This window comes from Cimex lectularius, unplaced genomic scaffold, assembly GCF_000648675.2.
Source record: "Cimex lectularius strain Harlan isolate CLEC.00 unplaced genomic scaffold, Clec_2.1 scaffold43, whole genome shotgun sequence".
In the NCBI taxonomy this organism is placed as follows: Eukaryota; Metazoa; Arthropoda; class Insecta; order Hemiptera; family Cimicidae; genus Cimex; species Cimex lectularius.
Genome location: NW_019392661.1, coordinates 2,238,230 through 2,255,243, shown reverse-complemented (window position 1 = coordinate 2,255,243; position 17,014 = coordinate 2,238,230). Strand labels below are relative to the sequence as shown.

The 17,014-nt window shown below is 35.5% G+C and overlaps 1 protein-coding gene across 2 annotated transcripts; it reads right to left on the bottom strand.

The window, feature by feature from the left end:
- Positions 1-763: 763 nt before the first annotated feature.
- Positions 764-3,951, bottom strand: LOC106661210. Of its 2 annotated transcripts, XR_001339643.2 has the most exons (5): positions 3,448-3,951; positions 3,326-3,387; positions 3,200-3,273; positions 971-1,038; positions 764-896 (listed from the first exon to the last, which is right to left on the bottom strand). XR_001339643.2 is itself a non-coding variant. In XM_014384472.1 (3 exons), the coding sequence occupies exons 1-3, from the start codon at positions 2,613-2,615 to the stop codon at positions 872-874; spliced, it is 498 nt and encodes a 165-aa protein (XP_014239958.1). In that variant the 5' UTR covers positions 2,616-2,746; the 3' UTR covers positions 764-871. The 2 variants fall into 2 exon arrangements, 1 of the variants encoding a protein (XP_014239958.1); XM_014384472.1 differs by lacking the exons at positions 3,200-3,273; positions 3,326-3,387; positions 3,448-3,951 and adding an exon at positions 2,211-2,746.
- Between the last annotated feature and the right edge of the window lie 13,063 nt (positions 3,952-17,014).

Genomic DNA, 17,014 nt, shown 5'->3' with positions numbered 1-17,014 from the left:
AAAAAGATGAATGGATTAATAGGGACAATGGGGGAGTTGTAAAAAAATTAAAAGAAATGTAAAACTTTACTGACAATGAGGGAAAAGTAGTAGGAGTGAAAACAAGATGAGCATGAAAAAAGTGAGAGTCTGAAAAAAGGAAACGAGTAAGAGGTGGACGTATATATATATATATATATATATACACACACATATATGTGTGTGTGTGTGTGTTTGTGAATAGAAGCTGATTTGGGTGTTTGTCTAAAAATCGGACACTTATCCAACCCCCAGGCTTTACAACAAGAATAAAGTTGGAAAATACATATACATATGGGGTTAGAGATCGGCATAGCCATTAGAAGATAATATTTTGGAAGCGAGATAGTTCAAAATCGCTGCCAATATTCATTAACTGAAGGGCAAGTCGGGAAAGGAGAACCACCCCCTCACATCAAGCGACTCACCCTAATTGCCCCTTATTACCCCCTAATCAAAGCTTTACCTGCTCCAGAAGGCTTGTCGCCATGTTCTTTAAGCCATCGTGTTTCCCTGAGGACGTCTTGTTTGCTTCATCCTACCGTAATTGATTTATGGGTTCCTGCGACGGAGGCACTTTTGCGTCTCTCGTCAATTTCACTTTTGATCCATGGCAATCTAAACGTGGCGTAACGGGAATGTAGTCTCGTCGTACTTGCTGCCTGTTTTTGTCCAAATACAATAGTCTTTTCGTTGGTTTCTGTTACTTTATTTTTACTTAAATTTCGATAAATGATTCAGTAAAGATATTGACACTTTTTATTGACGCGTAAACTGAAGATTTAGATATATTCATTCCATATTTATTCTGTACAGTTCTGGAACCTCCAGGGTATCATCCAACTCCTGTTCACTATTTTATATTTTCAGACATAGAGCTAGACATTAGACATTAGAAAAATTTTGAAAATTAGTATGCACGTTATTAAGCAAAATAACATCTCTCTCATACCGGAGAAGTCCAACTCGTTCTTTCGTATTCTTTCTTTCTTCAGGGGCATTTTTATTCCTGTTGTATACCTGCAACTCGTAAAATATGAATCAATAAATCTTCATTAAAAGTTTTTTGTTACTTACTTTTTCTTATTATGTTTTATTTAATTTTTATTTATTTATTTTAACAACGATGGTTGTTGTAGGATTCCTACATAAGATGTAACTGCAGTTTCACTTAAGTTCGGTCTATCTGCCTTTGTTAGTTTGGTCTATCAGTTGTTATTTGATCAGACCAAAACCTCGATGCCAGGATTAAAAAAACGTTCGAAAACAACCAAACATAAACGATGATTTTGTTGGAACACTTATATTTTGAGATTTTGGATGGATCTATTTGTTGCATGATCGTTTCGGATTATTTTCATGGATCCTCGACAGGCATGAAACAACGACAATGATAATTACTACAAAGAAGGACATATTTGAAATCCTAAATACGCATTAACATGAAAAAACCCATTTTCTCTCTTTCACTCTCTCTCTCTCTCTCTCTCTCTCTCTCTCTCTCTCTCTCTCTCTCTCTCTCTTCTTTCTCTGCTTGCCTGCCTGTCTGTCTGTCTTTCTAGTTTTTCATTTTCTATCTATTACTATTTTTTTTTTGATATCTACATATATATCTGTTCATGTCTTCATCCATTGTCCTATCAAATTAAAAAGAGTATAAAAAATTTGCCTTATTTGACAGTATATAAACTTAAATAGTAAAAAGACCGACGATCAAACCGACCGGCTGGAATATCTAAAAAACCCAAACTTAATTTTCAGAGACGCCGACAGAGAAAGATACACAATTTTCACATTTCACGACTAAACAGAAAACACTTAATCCACCAATGATGATGGGTGACATTTAAGCACGACTGGTAAATAAAAATAGACGGATACCAAATCATCAGACACGATACCTATATTTTTTTGTTTTGTTTTAGGAAAGAGCCTAATATCAAAATTGGTGAAAATAGTTGTAGGGCCTTATGTTTGATACATATTAGCCTGAAAATGGTGGGCAGAGTCGAGAGTCTATCATGTGACTACTCGGTTACCGCGGTCCCGTTTTAGGATGATTTAAAACTGACCAACTGGCCTATTTAATTTTTTCATCGCTGTCACGTGTTTTTTTTTTTTAAATTTAGTTGTTAGGCCAGGTGAGACAGTACGTCAACATTTCTTAAGATTCAAAACAACCGTGGGCTTACACTTTTGTTTTTCTTCTCTTTAACAAGGCAGACGACGATGAAGGCGATGACCAGAATTATTATCATGACGGCTGCGAATACCTGGACGTAAGTCATGATACTGTAAGATTCGTTTTCAATATCCTTCAATTCTTGCACTGCCGAGTCCCACTCGTCTTCATTCGTGAGTATCGCCCTGACCTGCTTGTTTTTCAGAGCCTGGACGGCTTCAGAGACGCCTTTTTCGACGGCCAGTCTGGCCCAACTCTCCCTGAACCTTTTATCGAGTTTGTCAGCGATCTCTTCGTCCAGTTTACAGATGTTGTACATTTTCACCGCCTTATCCGGATCACTCAGGTTGAATTTGAGGTTATCGCAGACGCTTTTGTACAACACGTCATCGGAAAACGTGAAACCGTTAAACATTTTGGAAAGGGTTTGTCCTTATCTCATAGGGATGCCCTTCGTCCAGGCGTATACCCTCACGACGCAGTAAAGGCTATAGGCGAAGGCAATGCAGAAGGAGAAGACGCTGGCGATGATGAGAGCACCGAAGATCCAAGGGTAGTCTTTTTTGAGTTCGTCCAAGGGGCGGGGTTTAGAATTGTTGATCTTCCTCCTGAGACGGTCCGACTTGAGAGCTTTTAGTCCGCTTGCCACGCCTTTTTCCTTCACGTAAGAGACCCACTGCTGCTGAAAGAGATCTCTGACACTGAACTGCAATCCTCCGAGTTTCTCCAAACGCTCTCCGGCCTCTAGTATGTCGACTGTGGAGTCTGGAGAGTCGAAATTGAACACAATAGGGTAGGAAATCGGGTCCCCGTTTGTTGCCGAAAAAATAAGGAATGTCGTTACAATGAAAATAAACATATGAAACATATCATAACGGACGTATGTTTTTCTAAACAAGAGTAGGGATCACAAATAAAAAAATATAAAAAAATAAATATAAATGCTGAAATAGTTCAATTTTTAAAATCAAAATCATATGTTGATATGATTATACTCACTTGCACTTCGTTTTTACGGAGAGTTCATTCCCTCCAGTGATTTTGATAAATACAGCTTATTTGTTTTTTTAATCCTAAAACAGAAAGCTTAAAACGAACTGACATAGAATACTTCAAATACTGTACCTGAGCAACCCTTCTGATTCTGAGTCTAGGCATCCGTAGCATTCCCTATTGTTATTCCAATACTGAAATGATATATTGATCAATAAGAAATTTTCCTAAGAGAAAATTTTAAAGTGCCGTACATTGTAGTTATTGACGCACGTGTCGTCAGATTGGCTGAAAAAGTAACCGCGTTTGTACATGCTGAACAGGACGCAAAAGAGAGCGCCTAAGACGATGGAGAGGAAAATCAGTAGAAGCCAGCCGACCAGGGAGTACCTGCGGTTCATTTTATTCAACTGCGCTATGAGACAGCGCCAGTCGTCCTCCGGGACCATAACCGCCCTGATGTTTTCATCCCGCAGAGCTCTAATTGCAGGGACGACGCCTTCTCTCACAGCCAGCCGGTGCCAGTCCGACAAGATTTTCTTCTTCGCCTCGTTCGTAGGGTCGAAGCTGACAAACAATTCGCTTTCGTCTTTTTTAACGTCTGTTCCTTCGCCAAACTCGGACGAACAGTAGGTCATGTCAAAGCATAACAAAATAATAAAATAAATCATAACTATTCCATTAGCGACTCGTTGATGATATTGTAAACTACCTACATTTAAAAACTAGTGCAATCAGGTGTGATTGAAACAAAAAAACCTCTCGTGAATATGAATGCGTTTGTTTGATTTCAATCCCTGACATGTAACGAATTGTAAGCATTGTATACGACAGCGTGTGACATGTTTTTCCAAGTCCATGTGGCCGTTGCATACTAAGCGACTAGACCAACTATACTTAAGTCCAATATACTTCTTCAACTTAACAAAATATTCAATCCGTTTATCATATTTCTAGTAGTCAAGAGTATCAAAAATAACTTCATATAAAATGAATAAAAAACCCTCCAACATATTTTTCAACTGCCCAAACGACTATGTACAGCAACTATTTTACACTGACGTTAAGTGAATTTAGACGATACGATCACTGTGCTGCATCCTCGCTGTTTGGTCAGTCAGACACTTGACGCACACAGGCACACTTAAAAAGTTAAACGGCGAAGATAGCAGAAAATTAATTATTCTTTTTATGTAAGGTCTTGGTGGAGATAAAAAAGTCAGTGACACGAGCGGGATTCGAACCCACGACCTTCTGCTAAATACGCCACTGCTCTACCACTTGAGCTATCGTGATTTCGTTCCTCTCGGACTCCAACTTTCCATCTCAACCTACAACCGTCCATAAGTCGCTGAGAATCGAATCCTGATTACACGACATTTGAAAATGACAAAAAGAGCGGAAATTTTAAACGGTTGTAGATTGAAATGGAGAGATGGTGTCCGAGAGGATCAAAATCACAAAAGCTCAAGTGGTAGAGCAGCGGCGTATTTAGCCGAAGGTCGTAGGTTCGAATCCCACTCGTGGCGCTGACTTTTTTATCTCCACCAAGACCTTGCATAAAATAAATAATTAATTGAAAGAAGTAACTTAGTCAATTGACCACCAAAACATAAATGGATTAATATTTAATAAGTAAAAGAAGTATCACTTCACTAACAGCTCACCGTGGTCACTTCATAAGTCGCGGAGAATCGAATCCTGATTACACGACATTTGAAAATGACAAAAAGAGGGAAAATTTTAAACGGTTTTAGATTGAAATGGAGAGTTGTTGTCCGAGAGGTTGGAAGGCACGATAGCTCTAGCGGTATAGCAGCGACGTATTTAGCCGAAGGTCTTGGGTTCGAATCCCGCTCGTGACACTGCCTTTTTATACCAACCAAGACCTTACATAAAAAGAATAATTTGTTAAAAGAAGTAACTTGGTCAATTGACCTCTAAAACATAAATGGATAGTACGAATGATGAAATTACAAGAAGTTACAAGGTTATGAACCCAGATATCCAAAAATTTCGCAATTAAGGGATTATACAATTTGTTCGTTATCGTTCATTTTGGTGTTCCAGACCTCGTGTCTCCTTGTGACCGAAAATTTAAAGAACACTGCCTCTGACAAAAGAGAAATACGAAAACGAACGAAGAACGAAACAATTGCACGCAATAACAGTTTTTAAATGGACCACATAAACATACATAACGCAAGAAAAGGGCATACTAACTAATCTATTTAAGAAATTACTCATTAAAACAGCACAGAAACCACAAATGCGATGGAAAAACACTAAAGATAAACCAGTGATAGTATTAACACACTCGATAAAAAATGTCACATACGCCATGAAATGTAATTGCGGAGACAAGTATATCAGACAGACAAAGAAAAATAAAATACAGATATAGAAAACAAATAACGACATTGAAAATCAAACTACGCGACTCTCCCTCGCTGAAAGTCATCATGATACCTCGACAAATTTGACAACCACGAGACGTACAAAACGGACGAAATATGAACTTACGCAAAAAAGCAAGACAAATGGGAAGCAAAGAAAAAATCAATGAGATGGAAAGAGATAAAAAGTGGAGACGCATCAAGAGGATGAAAGAGTGCAATGAAAAGGGGAAAGGAGGACATACTAACTAATCTATTTAAAAAATTACCCATTAAAACAGCTCGGAAATCACAAATACAATTGGAAAACAATAAAAATAAAACAGTGATAAAACCAACACACTTGATAAAAATGTCACACACGTCATGAAATGTAATTGCGTAGACAATTATATCAGACAGACAAAGAAAAATAAAATACGGATACAGAAAACAAATAACGACATCGAAAATCAAACTACGCGACACTCCCTCGCTGACAGTCATCATGATGCCTCGACAAATTTGACCACGAGACGTACAAAACGGACGAAATATGAACTTACGCAAAAAAGCAAGAAAATGGGAAGCGAAGAAAAGATCAATGAGATGGAAAGAGATAAAAAGTGGAGAAGCATCAAGAGGATGAAAGAGCGCAATGAAAAGAGGAATGGAGGGCATACTAATTAATCTATTTAAAAAATTACCCATTAAAACAGCTCGGAAATCACAAATGCGACGGGAAAACAATAAAAATAAAACAGTAATAAAACCAAAACACTTGATAAAAAATGTCACATACGTCATGAAATGAAATTGTGGAGACAAGTACAGACAAAAACAAATAAAACACAGAGACAAAGAACAAATAACAAGGAAAATCAAACTATGTGACTCTCCTCACTGAAAATCATGAGGAAGCGCCTCACCACCTCGACAAGCATGAAACACAAAAACACGTAAAAACAAGCATGAAATAACTCAATAGGTACAAAAAGGACGAAAAATGAACATTACCCAAAAAAGCAAGAAATATGGGAAGAGTCGAAAAATTCAATGATATGGAAAGAGATGAAAAGGTGAAAAGCATGTAGGAGATAAAGGAGCGTGATGAAAAGAGACAAGGAGGGTACGAACGTGAGTTGATATCATACGAAAAAGATAGAAATAAAGAGAGGGAGAGAGAGAGAGAGAGAGAGAGAGAGAGAGAGAGAGAGAGAGAGAGATAGATAGACAGACAGACAGACAGACAGACAGACAGAGCGAGCGAAAGACATTATGTAAATTGATTATTACGCATCTTAAATAGATTAGTACGTAGAAATATACGTACGATTGTATCTATTGAGATATATTTAATCAAAGTTTTGGCTTATTTAAAATTGTGAGATGGAATCAAAGTGTATAAGTGAATGTGATAATCTGTCTCATAATCTCTAAAAAAAACTCTGTGCTGTTAATCATAAAAAAATAGTTCTTTAAATTTCGAATTAAATTTTTTAAAACTCGTTTTTTTCTATTAGAAACTAAAAATGCATGTTGACCGGTCTGAAGATTCATATCGAACTTGTTCTAAATATGTGGTTGAAAAATCGAGACATATTTTAGCCTTCATGTAAATTTTTGAAGAGTGTCCAGGAGTGATATAATTATTTAAGCAAGGCTCAAAAATAATTACCACGATAATACAAATAGGAGGATTTAACCTTTGTACGAATAACGATAGGCTTTGTTACAGCTATTATTTCCGTAACATAGTATATTAAAAAAAAAACTCGTTAAACACCATCGCCAATGTCTTCGCAGGGACACATCAAGAATATTAATCGTAAGCCTGTTGAAAGTGCAAGTCGCTCTTCCAAGGTTCGATCTAATTTTAGATGCAGCGGGACCGACTGCTTACGAGGTTCAAAGCAGTCGTACCTGTCCGGAATATGGAAAAAAGCGGGTACTGCCAATACGGAAATTAATGCAGGACAACAAGGGAAAAAATAGATATATGAGGCTCGTTTCAGAGGGGGATTTAATCAACTCGACCTTGGACTCCCCGCGCTATTATCAAGGCGGGCATCCTAGACAACCTGTCTCTCACAAGCAGACTCTCAGGCTGGCAAACAAAAACAAAGATAACGCGACGTTAATATTACCATTGTACAAATAAACACCAATTGATATAAATATAAATAATTTTTAATAGTATGAAGTGTCATTGATTAGATATATTATACATTACTGTTAATTTTTTCTCTGTTATGTTAAATTGTTTCTCAAATGTTTCCCACTGGTTAATATTGTTTTTTTTTTAATTATAAACTTTAATCAAATCACTTCATATTAATAAGTCGTTTTGATTTTTTATAGCTAATGCAACTTATATATTCTTGTAATAAACTTCAATTGTTCGATTGATCTACTTATTGCACAAATGCAGGGTTTTATTTAGAAAGTTCATATAAATTGACAATAAAATAGGTGCAAAATTGAGGAATTGAACCAAATTTGTTATCTGTCAGATGTGTTATTTCTTCTCCCTTTCTCTCTTCTTCGAATGATCAAATGACAGTCATTTCAGTTTAGTTATTAATTATTTATTTTCTTTCCCTTTATCACCAAATCTCTCTCCCTTTGTCTATAGTCTCTCTCTCTCTCTCTCTCTCTCTCTCTCTCTCTCTCTCTCTCTCTCTCTCTCCCTCTCCCTTCACTCTCCATCACCCTGTCACTATCTCACATGATCACATTGATTGTTCATGTTTCATTACGTTCCTTCTTCATTTACACTTTTGAATCTCTTTAAACTTTATTTCTCGACCTATGTTTCTTGCTTCAACTACTTTTTATTGGATTTACAATCTTACAATTTTTCTTTTTACTTCTGTTGTAATAGGTCCTCCCAATTGCTTTTTCCTACTCTCACACTTTCTGCCTCGCACTCATATTTTCTCTCTCACTTTCTCATTTACCCTCTATCAATCCCTCTCTCCCTCTCTCTCTCTCTCTCTCTCTCTCTCTATCTATCTATATCTATCTATCTCTATATATCTATCTATTTATCTATCCGTTTCACAAGAGATTCCACCTCACGTGGTCTTAGTTTTCCGTGTTGTTTTTTATCTAAATTTGCCGAACTTTTTCTCTCACGCACTCATTCTCTCTCTCCCTCCCTCCCTCCCTCTCTTTCTCTCTCTCTCTCTCACTCTCTCTCTCTCTCTCTCTTCACTCTCCATCACTCTGTCACTATCTCACAAGATCACATTGATCGTTCATGTTTCATTACGTTCCTTCTTCATTTATACTTTTGAATCTCATTGAACTTTATACCTCGACCTATGTTTCTTGCTTCTCTATTCAACTTCTTTTTATTGCGTTTACAATCTCATAATTTTTCTTTTTCTCTCTGTTGTAATAGGTCCTCTCAATTACTTTTTCCCACTCTCACACTATCTGCCTCGCTCTCATATTTTCTCTCTCTCTCCATCTATCTCTCATATCTCTCTCACAAGAGATTCCACCTCACGTGGTCTTAGTTTTTCGTGTTGTTTATTATTTGCCGATTTTTTCCTCTGACGCACTCGTTCTCCCTCCCTCCCTCCCTCCCTCTCTCTCTCTCTCTCTCTCTCTCTCTCTCTCTCTCTCTCGATCTTTTCACTAGCCCTTGCATATGCAGATAACAAATCGGTACTATATAATCCGGCCTGATTCTACAGTTGCACTGAATGAATATCATCGCAGAAAATGAACAAAATGGAAATGAAGTGCATAGATTTCAAATTTAAACTATGTTCCTATTGAAAAATTTGACTTTCAGAAAAATTCAATATACACTTGACAGTGATTTTTTAATGGCTAAGGTAAAACATGTTTAAATTTTTATTTTAAATGATACTGTCATTAGTTTAAAAGTTGTTCATTAGCTTTATTAGTTGAAATCTTATTAGGTTAAACATGAAAACCAAAAGAGGATAATGGATTAATTTTAAATTCTGATAGGCGGAAATAACGTTCATTCAATAATAATTCCATTCAAAACGGTTATAACCTTTCTGTTAAAAACCCATTACCAATTATGTAAAATTCAAAATGGATTTACATTTAAAATTTTGAACTTATGTCCCTGAACCTTGACTTCATAAATATTTTTCAAAAAACATAAAGTTATTATTTTTTGTATTACGCTGATATGTTCTCGCTCACTCGCTCTCTCTCTCTCCCACCCTCTCTCTCTGGCCACACGCATGAGTCTATATACACACTCACACATCTTATTAACAATAAGGTAATATGTTTGTATATTTTCAAATTTCAAAAATTATCGTAAATTGATGATGATACTGGTTAATTATAACAATTTATTATTGGTTATAATTAATCACTTATATATTATAATTTATTCCAAACGAGGAAATAGAAATTTTTAAATTAATCTAAACTTTGTAACGTCCCATGTTTAAATGGCGTAAAGCGATCGAAAATTTATGATAAACTTTACGTAAACTAATTTAACTAACTAAAAGTTTTGCGTAATGTGTGTGTGCATGTTTAAAAATTTAGGTTGTTTGTTCTGTTTGCTTGGTCTGTTTCCTTGTCATGTATCACATTGGTCGATCTTAGATCAGTTTCATCCTCTCAGAGAATTTTCGTCCTGGGAAAATATTTTGTTTCAATTTCCACGTCGGAAAATCGCCTTTGGGGCCTTATGTTCCTGTTTGGTTCAGTTGCCTTGCGTGCAAAGTGCAATAGAATATTTTGAACAATGAAAACAACGACCGTTTGGAACAAAGTTTTAAAGCTCTGAATTCGTTAACGTCCGGTTACTAAGCTTTTAAAGCGAAAAGTTCAACACTACGACAGCATGATCCATACCGTCGGCTATTCTTGCTAAGTGCTACTTTCTATTCTATTTTTGTTTTTGAACCACTTGACGTACATGACATACAACAGCCCGCATAAAACGCGTTGTTTTTATTTTGGGCTGGTAGCGGAAAAGAAAATTACGGTTTGACCGTCCCTTGCCCAAATATTAAACAGTGTTTGTACATTAGTGTTGTGTGTCTAGTGTCAACCGTGAAATTCCGCATGTCGATGCTTGTTGATGAATCAGACTTTTACACATATACACAACAGACTCCAGATGAGTTGGCTTAGGATTTATATTATCTATCTACTATATCTCATATATTGTGATCAAATTTGTCCCTGGTTACTATTAATTATTATTGACAATTTACGACTGGATCATTTATATTTTTATCCTAGACCACGTGTTATGCACCACGCTGTCCTTGGGCAGCTTGCACAACGTCGAAGCGAATTGCATATCGCTCTGGGGAGAATTTTCTACCAAGGTTACACTTCTTAATCTGCTACACAATATAAAGTGCTAATTGAAATAGTGTTCTTTCAATCGATAATCAACTTATGATCTTCATTCATTGTTGTGAACATAATTCCACCATAATATCCTTAATAAGCATGATTTAACTATTTGATATTCTTTAAGTACATCTTAATGTATTCGTACTATTTAGAGTTCTAATATACAAAAATAATTAAAATATATGTAACGTCCTGCAAATTAAAAAAAAATGCATAACGAAATGAGGTTGGTTTTGGGATAGAATGCACTCATAATGAGTTTAATTTTTCCCACTTGTTTCTAATCATCTATTGTTTCGTCCATTGGAAGAGAACAGCTTTCAACTGTATAAAAGATTCAATAATTCGAATAAAATTATCTTTAAACAAGATTACTCGTTTTTAAATATATGAAAAGTTGTATTAATATTTTCTTCCGCCTTTTATCCGATGGTTATTCCTGCAGGGCAATGATGGTGTTAACTGTTTGGTGGGGGACATTGGCTACGGAGTGCACCTGGCCCGGATGTCATTACTATTACTACTACTATTATTGCTATTACACGAGACGCTTGTCCGTTTTGAGTTGAAACTTTACGTTAATTGTCAACCGGTCGCAACCGTGCCATACACGTATAACAAATGCGGTTAATTGTTTATGTTCTTTATATATGTTATGACTAGTCGTCGAGTACAACTGTAGAACATACTAAGAAATTCAAAAGTCTTACTGAGAATATTAAGTATTAAGTGTGAGAATAAGCGAATTAAAGTTCAACCGAGGAAGGAATTAATCATTTTTATTTGGTGAAGTAATAATTTAACTAGTTGGAAATGGCTAAAGTTAAAGTAGAAAAAAAATAAAGATAAAGACAGACAGATATATGGACTGTCACGTAGAGTTAGATAGATAGAGAAAGAGAGCTATAATGACGAGGGTGAGAGAGAGAATGAGAAATACCAAAAAGAGTGTGTGTATGTGTGAAAGAGAGAGAGAGACGACAGGCAGACAGGAGGATTTTCCGAGAGATAGACTGACCAAATATGAAAAAGAACTGTGGAAAGTCCCAAAAAAATAAATCACTAAATAAAATAATAACAATAATTAGCACAGAGCACCGACAAGTACTTTTACGAGAAGAAAAAACATAAATAACATGAGAGAGTGTGAGAGAAAAGGGGAAAACGAGTAAAAAGGGAGAGGTAGATAAAAGAGTGTGGGAAAGATCTACAGAACTCAGTAAGAGAGAAACGCAGTGTTAGTACGAAAGAAATTGATATAGAACGTGTAAAAGAAAAATAGAGATAGATAGAGAGTGAGAGGAGAGAGAGAAAGAGAGACAGGCAGACAGACAGATACAGGATGATACAGAGAGACGGCCTATCAGCATAAAATGGAAAAGTCCAAAAAAAATATGAGCAAAAAGCGCAGACAAGTACGGATATGAGAAGAAAAAAACGTAAAAGACCTGAGAGAAAGAGACGGTAAGGAAAAAAGAATAAGCGAGAAAAGAGCGAAAGAAAGAAAAGTGATTGATCTAGAAGAGAAAGATTAAGGTAGAGAGATAAAACGAGTGTGAGAATGGTGCTTAGAGCAGAGTAAGAGAGAAACGCAGAGTTCTTATGAACGAAACGAATATAGAACATATAAAAGAAAGAAAGAAAAAAGAGAGAGACAGACAGACAGGCAGACACAGGGTGATACAGAGAGGCAGACTGACCGCATGCTAAAAAAGAGCAGAAACCGCCGACAGTACGGTTATGAGAAGAAGAAAACGTAACAAACCTGAGAGAATGAGATGCTAAGGAAGAAAGAATATGCGAGAAACGAGCAAAAGAAAGAAAAGTAATAGATCTAGAAGATACAACTTATGTTAAAGAGATAAAACGTGTGTGGGAACGGTGCTTAGAGCAGAGCAAGAGATAAACGCAGAGTTATTATGAGAGAAACGAATTCAGAGCATATAAAGGAAAGAAAGAAAAATAGAGAGTGAGAGAGAGAGACGACAGGAGGATTTTCCGAGGGATAGACTGACCAAATATGAAAAAGAATTATGGAAAGTCCCCCCCCAAAAAAAAAAAAATAATAATAACAATAATTAGCACAGAGCACCGACAAGTACTTTTACGAAAAAAAAAAAAAAAAACCTGAGAGAGTGTGAGAGAAAAGGGGAAAACAAGTAAAGAGGGAGAGGTAGATAAAAGAGTGTGGGAAAGATCTACAGTACTCAGTAAGAGAAAAACGCAGAGTTAGTACGAAAGAAATTGATATAGAACGTGTAAAAGAAAATAGAGATACATAGAGAGTGAGAGGAGAGAGAGAGAGAAAGAGAGACAGGCAGACAGACAGATACAGGATGATACAGAGAGACGGCCTATCAGCATAAAATGAAAAAGTGCAAAAAAAATATGAGCAGAAAGCGTAGACAAGTACGGATATGAGAAGAAAAAAACGCAAAAAACCTGAGATAAAGAGACGGTAAGGAAGAAAGAATAAGCGAGAAAAGAGCGAAAGAAAGAAAAGTGATTGATCTAGAAGAGAAATATTAAGGTAGAGACATAAAACGAGTGTGAGAATAGTGCTTAGAGCAGAATAAGAGAGAAACGCAGAGTTCTTATGAACGAAACGAATATAGAACATATAAAAGAAAGAAAGAAAAAAGAGAGAGACAGACAGACATACAGGCAGACACAGGGTGATACAGAGAGGCAGACTGACCGCATGCTAAAAAAAGAGCAGAAACCGCCGACAGTACGGTTATGAGAAGAAGAAAACGTAACAAACCTGAGAGAATGAGATGCTAAGGAAGAAAGAATATGCGAGAAACGAGCCAAAGAAAGAAAAGTAATAAATCTAGAAGATAAAGCTTAAGTTAGAGGGATAAAACGTGTGTGGGAACGGTGCTTAGAGCAGAGCAAGAGAGAAACGCAGAGTTACTATGAGAGAAACGAATACAGAGCATATAAAGGAAAGAAAGAAAAATAGAGAGTGAGAGAGAGAGAGAGAGAGAGTGAGAGAACGAGAGAGAGAGAGAGAGTGAGAGGGAGAGAGTGAGTGGGAGGGAGGGCGGGAGAGAGAGACTAAATGTAACATGATGGCTGTTCGTAAGTAACAATAATATAGTTCATTTATGGCGTGCACCAATATATACTACAATATCTTCTATTTGTTCGTACTTTATATATATATATTGTTTAATCATATACATCTTTTTATTACTTATATATATCTCCCTATCTATAAATGTATCACGTGTCTTTATTGTATATTCCATCCTGGACCAACAGTTTACAGTTGCTTATGTAGAATTGCTACAATTATTGAATGGTTGCTTTAAATTACACGATAGCACGTTTTACCTTTTTCCCTATACTACTCCACTCAGAATTATGCCTTTCTATCTCTATATCTAGCATTATCCTATGATAATTAGGGATAAAGGAGTACTATCAGTAGATAGTTGAATCATTTACTTGAGTTTACACCGTTATGCTAATTGATCATTGATCATAACTTTTTATGTATTCATGGTCGTACTTGTATTTACGTTATTATTTCCGCAGGTATAAAAGCCTAAACCGAATGAATCATTATTGGCTATTTAATCTATTAAAGTAAGGACACAGGCCGGGAATTTTCTTTTTTACAGTGAGTGTATTTATAATAAACGTTTTATTTTGTTTTTTAATGTGTTATCAACGAATTAACTGAACCGATAACTGAAAATGTAAAACGAGTAATTTTCTTCGGATTTGTCGGACTCGAGAAAAATTCAGTTCTCATTTAAGAGCGACAGGCCAGTTAAACCCCTTTACGAGCATGAGCCGGGAGTTTAAAACCGTGATAAAACTATTGAAAATCTCTTGAAATACATTGGCTCGCGTATTCCATTTTTGTACCGTTTCTGGATTTACTGCGCAAGTGGTAAATTCGACGATTAGGATTTGCTGTTAAACTGAGCTGCTTTTACGAGCCGGTGCCGAGTAGGCCGATTCATTTGAAACGGCGATAAACCAGTGGCACAAAGTTAATAAAAAGCTTAGTTTCGTTTCTATTTCAAAGCGTGTAAAATTTCCCGAATTGGACGTGACAAGGTGTTTCCTTTAATCCTTTCTCGTTTAAAAAATCTATAGGCAAGGGACTTATAGACACCATATAATAATATAAAATTTAAAAATGAAAATTAACAGAAGTCCAATGTTGATTTCAGCAAATGTATATTTTCATATTTATATAATTTATGTACTACTTCATTCACAATTTAAATTGTAGCAGGATTATACATAAGTGTGGTGTTTAGTGACCGTTAGTTAATGATATTGAATGTGAGATGCGGTCTGGTTTGATGTAGTTTTAAAAACAACATTTTCTTTATCGTGCCAACGTTTCGACCTTTCTTGAGATCATCTTCAGGCCTTGAACCTACGAAATTTAAAACATGCTATAAAGTAAGCAATGAGGAAAACGAAGACCTAATAAACTAGCCGCTGAATTAACTCCAAACAGCAATGAGTCCAAAGAAAACAAGCTAATAAAACCCACCTTTATTTTCAACTGCCAGAAAACGTAGAAAATATGGCCATGAAGGTTCATTAAATTGCAGGTTACTACCAATTAAAATTAAAAGATTTCGGAAAAAGCAAAGTAAAATTTCCAAGGTGAGATGTTATATTGCTTTTCTTATGATAAATTTTTCGGGATAAAAGGAAACCATGAATTCCGTAATAGCAGATTTATTTGGGATTGGCCGTTTCGAGCTGCTGAAGATAAGTTTTGAGGGCGAATGTCCAATTCTAAATAAATCATACTACCACTGAATACCCTAAAACATTCATCATTAGAAAAGCATATTAAAAATAATTGATTTATTTAACAATGTAAATTATCTCCTGGCATACAGAAAGACATAATATCTAAACTACCCGTATTTTATCGTGGACAAGGGGTCAAGCCACTTAAAATATATTCTTTGTAGTGTTATGAATTGAAAAGCCATGGGCTCTGCCAGGATTCGAACCCATAAGACGCCCTAACCACTCGGCTAACGCTGTCCCATAAATTTAAATAATTGGGGTAGAATAGTTTTCATCGTGCAACTTCTGAGAGGAAATACTTAAGAATCATTATTTTAAATAATAAAATATACAGAACTTTTCAAAACAGTGAGGTTACAATACAGTTACAGTCTTTGGCAATGTTGGGACTGAGTCGGTATTCAAGGAAATTTTGACTTATGAGCTAAAGTACAGATTTTGTTTTAACCTTTTTACTTATGTTTAACATTTTTGTAAAATTTTGTGGTAATTAGTGACCGTTAACTTATTATTATGATTTATTTTATTTACGTTATTTCGTTAATTAATTATTATTGTGAGATCGTGCGATGCGGTCTGGTGTGACGTAGGTTTAGAAAAACATTTTCTCTATCCTGTTAACCTTTCGATCTTTATTGAGATCATCATCAGCACCTGGGATTTATAAACATTATGTAAATTATACAAATACACTTAAGATGTATAATTTCAACAAAGTTTATCAATCCCAAGACCTGATTATGATCTCAATAAAGTTCGAAACATTGGTACGATAAAAAAATGTTTTTCTAAACCTACGTCATACCAGACCGCATCTCACGATCTCAAAATAATCATTATTTGTAAATAAAATTGCCAACCCATAAGTAGCAGAATTACAGATATTTTTACGTTGTACAACCGTTTTAATTTTTTCGTTAAATTATTTTCATTTGACACAGTTCGTATTTGTTGTTATTCATAGAGCGAACTACGAAATATTTTTATTTTAATGTTCCTATATTTTTTAATTTATTATTTTCAATTAATTATTAATTTTATATTATTTAAGCCAACTAATGCAAAAATATATTTTTTCTAGTTATTTTGCTTTAAATGCTTGCTTATTTAATATCAACAACCAGAGTACTTTCTTTCTAGAGTTCTATAAATGTATTTTAATAATTAATTTAAATAATGTTCAGGTACAAGTAATTATGTAGGAAAAAAATTATATCTATTGTTAGTAGGTCATGTACGTCTGTATGGCTGTCGGTCCTTACGAGCATTAAGTCGTGAT